The sequence below is a fragment of the Lonchura striata genome, chromosome 36 (assembly GCF_050655825.1).
Source record: "Lonchura striata isolate lonStrDom1 chromosome 36, ASM5065582v1, whole genome shotgun sequence".
In the NCBI taxonomy this organism is placed as follows: domain Eukaryota; kingdom Metazoa; phylum Chordata; class Aves; order Passeriformes; family Estrildidae; genus Lonchura; species Lonchura striata.
In genome coordinates, this window is record NC_140738.1 from 9,122,316 (window position 1) to 9,127,448 (window position 5,133).

A 5,133-nucleotide genomic window follows, 5' to 3' on the forward strand; every position below is an offset into this window, starting at 1 on the left:
CCCCGAGAGCACTCAGGCCCTGCAGCAACACCAGGGCCACCAGGGCAGCGGGGCAGGGCCACGGGAGCAGCACTGGCAGCACCAAGTGCTGCTGCTCCTGGGCACAGCTGCTGTGCCAGCCCTGATCTGCCCCAGCTCTGCACACAGACATTGCTGCTGCAGCTCCAGAGAAGGCAACAAAAGGGCATCTCTGCAGAAAACTCTGCTGGGAAATCCTTTAGTTCCTTTAAAGCCTCAGAGACCGCAGCCCCTCATTGACACAGTCTGTGGCCACAGGGAAGGTGCAGAGAAACAAAATGAGAAATGGCACAAGCAAAGGCATTTCTTTGTTGATAACATTAAAAAGTAAAAAAAAAAAAAAAAAGAACCTTCAAAATGAAACCAACAGGAAGTATCAAAAATTACTTTTATTACAAGTGATTTGCAGAAATTGACCAGGAGTTTAATGTCCCTGGAAGCATCCAGTCATCAGTCTCCACACTGCAGCCTTGAGCTCCTGGTTCCTCAGGCTGTAGATGAGGGGGTTCAGGGCTGGAGGCACCACCGAGTACAGAACTGACAGGGCCAGATCCAGGGATGGGGAGGACATCGAGGGGGGCTTCAGGTGAGCAAGTATGCCTGTGCTGACGAACAGGGAGACCACAGCCAGGTGAGGGAGGCAGGTAGAAAAGGCTTTGTGCCGTCCCTGCTCAGAGGGGATCCTCAGCACAGCCCTGAAGATCTGCACATAGGAGAAAACAATGAACAAAAAACATCCGAATTCTATACACACACTAATAATAAGAAGCCCAAATTTCCTGAAGTAGAATTTGGAGCAGGAGAGCTTGAGGATCTGTGGGATTTCACAGAAGAACTGGCCCAGGGCATTGCCATGGCACAGGGTCAGGGAAAATGTATTGACTGTGTGCAGTAGTGAATAGAGAAAGGCACTGGCCCAGGCAGCTGCTGCCATGTGGGCACAAGCTCTGCTGCCCAGGAGGGTCCCGTAGTGCAGGGGTTTGCAGATGGACACGTAGCGGTCGTAGCACATAATGGTCAGCAGGAAATACTCTGACCCAAGGAAGAACAGAAAGAAAAAGAGCTGTGCAGCACATCCTGTGTAGGAGATGTTTCTGGTGTCCCAGAGGGAATTGTGCATGGCTTTGGGGACAGTGGTGCAGATGGAGCCCAGGTCGCTGAGGGCCAGGTTGAGCAGGAAGAAGAACATGGGCGTGTGCAGGTGGTGGCCGCAGGCTACGGCGCTGATGATGAGGCCGTTGCCCAGGAGGGCAGCCAGGGAGATGCCCAGGAAGAGGCAGAAGTGCAGGAGCTGCAGCTGCCGCGTGTCTGCCAGTGCCAGCAGGAGGAAGTGGCTGATGGAGCTGCTGTTGGACATTTGCTGTGGCTGCACATGGGCACCTGTTCATGGAGAAAGGACAGTGAAGTGCTAGAGGAGATACCTGTAACCAAAATCAATGCCATTTCCCATACACCCTCCTCTTTAACAGATATACAGACCTCTGAGTTTTATTTTTAAGCTCCTCCCATGTCTCTCCTGATATTTTTCAATATCAGAAACCCTCAGCATTTGTTCTGCACTCAGGGAGAATAGAAAACCTTTTCTGAGGCAAAGTGATCAATTCAGTGTGAGGAGAGAGGGTCTATCATTCTGACCTCTTCAGAATTACTCTGGGCTTTAACCTTTCTCAGCTGGAGGGTGATCATCTTTCCACACTTCCCCTAAAATGTCACCAGGTACAGCTGAGAGCAGATGGATCCACCACAGCCCATCTCCACATTTGTAGCCAAGGACTCACATTGCTTATTTCACCAACCCAGTGGTATTTTCAGTGTTTCAAAACCTCTGCCTTTTCCCATCAATCTTATAACTCAGAGATGCTCTAGGACAGGTATGGAGCCTGGATTGAAGCTCCCAGCTTAGACTGACATATCAGGGAGATTTACAAGTGTCCTTCTGATGGCACTGGATGAGGGGAGGTGCAGCTCCTTCCCTGGCTGCACTGCCAGCATTGCCCAGAGCCGGGCACTGGGGACAGCTGTGTCACCCTGAGCCAGCTGTGCCCCCTGCCAGAGCCCCCAGTGCCGGGCAGCTGCTCCCAGCCCTGTGCTCTGCAGAGGGAACTGGGCCCGGGGCTGCAGAACTGCCCCACGGCTCTGCTGCAGCTCTGCCTGCACAGGAGGGGCTGCACGCCTTGGAGCCCCGGCCCTGAGGGCAGAGGCTTGGCTGGGGCACAGGAGGGAGGGGGCTTGTGCAGAGGGAGGGGCTGCACTGGAGGGGATCCTCTGGACATCTCTAAACTCTCCCTGCCTCAGCATTTCTCGGTTTGGTTTTCTCTCCTTCCCTGATCTTCTCTCTGCTTGCTGGAGATTTTCCTCCTGCAGGTGTTTCCCTGTGCCTGATCTCTCCCTGCCAGCACTCCCAGACCCCAAATCTCTGTGCACTCTCCTTGGCCTGACAGAACCCTGCCTGTTTGCAGGGCACTGGCTGGGGGCAGGTTCTGTTTGCAGCTGGGAGAGAGGACAGCTCAGACTGAGCCTGATGGCTCCAGCAAAGGTGATGCTGGTGCTGTCCATGGGCAGAGTGGCTGAAAGCACATTAGGGATCTCCTGTGAACCTATTACTTAGTAAAATAACACAACTTCTATTGTCTTATGCACTTGTCAAAATTCATAATCTACCATTAATATTTATCCCCCTTCCCTGCCACTCTCCAATAACAGGAAAGTGAATAAAAAGTCTAAGGATATTTTCTCATTTTTATCAAAATCTTTGTCTTGGAAATATTCTATGAATGATCAGAACCCCTCAGCATGTCAGAGCTTCATGAGCATTTCACCTTCCCTGCACCAGAAATGCCCAGAGTTGTACTCACAGGGTCTGTGGGCATTGGGATGTTCCAGCTTTAGGAGATCACTGCAGGAGCTGCAGCTGCATTGTCCTGCAGCCAGAGGTTCCTGTGCCAAGGGCTGGCAGTGATTCTGCCCCAGGCACTTCTCAGCCCCTTCCCAGCCCTGACTGATTGAAGCTCTCTGTGCCTCTGTGCTGTGCCCGGGCTGGCTGCAGGCAGTGCCCCAGCCCTGCTGGGCTGGCAGAAGAGCTGCTCAGCAAGAGAAATGTGCTTTTGAAGCTCTGCTTGGTTACCAGGATCACCCTCTGTGCCAGGAGCCCGGCCCAGCTCAGCAGCACAGACACAGCACAAGGACTTTAATGACCCTCTGGGGCTTTGTGCTCAGGCTCTGAACATCAGGCCCTGAGAGGGAGCTGCAGAAACCTCTCCAGAACTCCAAGTCAGAATCCAACTCCAAAGTTTCTTGGACTTTTAATGGGTCCCACTGAGGGACACGACTGAGAAAGTGTCCCCAGGCCCCAGGCAGAGCAGAGAACTGGAGGCACTGATGGCAGGTGGGGACAAAGAGAAGCCAAGTCTTGGTGCCCTGGGGCACAGCAGGGTCTGTGCCACCAAGGGCTGTGAGGAGACACCTTGTCCTGAGGCCCTGGGGCCTCCTGGCACAGCCCCAGCCAGGCTGGGCACTGTCAGCCCCTGGTCCTGCCCTCAGCATCCCCCCCAGCCCATATCCCAGTGGGGTCAAGGATCTCCTGGAAGGAGTCCCTGGGGAGCCTTGGTCAGGAATGGCCCTGGGGGCTCCTTCATGCTCCCAGGGACTGCAGGTTTTTCAAAGGACTTTGGATTTTGCTTTTGCCTTGGAGTCTGAGAGTTTTCTGCAATCATGGCCTCCAATTATCTGCTGTAATTAGTCCCTGCAGAGACTTTGTCAGTCACAGCACTCAGTGGGGCTCATTAATGCTTCAAGGTACTTCAGTTCTTTTAAGGTACTTGGTGTTTCACTTTTGTTACAGACTCTGTGAGAGGCTTGTGCAATCATTGCCCCAATTATCTGCTTTAATGAGTCCCTTGAGAGCTTTGTACTGACACTCAGTGGGGTTCATTAATACTCTGAGATACTCAAATTTTGTGAGGTTCTTTGAATTCTTCTTCCAAAACGGAGAGGTTTTTGTGCCATTTGGAGTCTCTGAGAGGTTTTTGTGCCATCCTGGCCTCCAATTCTCTCCTCCTAGGCATCCATGAGGAGCCTGTGTTGGGGATGGACCTCAGTGGGTCCCATTAAGACCTCGAGAAACTTTGGGGTTTTTTTCTGACTTTTGCGTCCTGGAAAGGTTTGTGCCAGGACTCAGGTCCAAATGCACCACGGGGCTCATTAGGGTCAAGCAAGTCCTGACAAACCATGGCTGTGCCTCGATTTCCCTCTTGTCTGGGGCACTTCATCAGGAAGATTTCTATGGTGGTTTTTGTTTGCCTATTTGATATTTCTCGGTCAACACATCAATTAGTGTGGTGGGTTCAGTGCTGACTATTTACCAGTGCACTCACTAGAATATACTTACTAATTTCCTGCTGTGAGATAGGATTAGGAGAAAGGCAAAGTGGGCTCAAAACTGTAAAAGAGTGTAAAGAAAAGTTTATTAACAGTAACTAAATGAAAGAGTAATAAGAATATGAACAAAACTTTCAGAATACATCCTCTCTCCATACAACCTGACAATGTAGAGACAAAACCTGAAATTTTCAGTCAGTTTACCACCTCTAGAATATTTAAATGTTTCTTCTGTTCACATCAGGAGAGAAGTACCTCTTGTTAATGTTATGGAGAATTCTCCACAAGAAAACAGTTATCTCATGGCTTTTCATTTCCACGAATAACCACTGCCTGGAAAAATCTTCAATTGTGAAGTCCCTCCCATGTTTTCACAGCTTTTCCCACAGCTCTGTTTAGCGGCCATGCCAATTTATGGGGTATTAGTTTAAAGATGAGCTGTTTAAGAGCAAAGGATCTCTTCTTTTATTTATGAAATCATCTTCAGCTCTGGGAACAGAGGTCTTCTTCTCTCCCTGAGGCCACAGGGTCTCATAACTCTTCTCTCTTTCAATGTTCAGACTTCTCATGGGATCACAGCTACTTCAACATTTGCTTAATTTAGCATGGAGGTCTTTGCTGAACAAGTCATCTCCCCATATTTTTCAATGCCTTATAGGGAAAAAGAGAGTCTGATGTATCAATGACATCCTTCTCCACAGCTTTAGCAGAGGATTTCAGCCCCAAGATCAAGGCATC

At 50.4% G+C, this 5,133-nt stretch overlaps 1 protein-coding gene across 1 annotated transcript; it reads right to left on the minus strand.

Moving 5' to 3' along the window:
* Positions 1–442: 442 nt before the first annotated feature.
* LOC144248435 (olfactory receptor 14A16-like) lies at positions 443–1,421 on the minus strand. The gene has a single exon (XM_077790603.2). It carries the CDS (start codon positions 1,373–1,375, stop codon positions 443–445), a length of 933 nt encoding a protein of 310 aa, XP_077646729.2. The 5' UTR covers positions 1,376–1,421.
* Between the last annotated feature and the right edge of the window lie 3,712 nt (positions 1,422–5,133).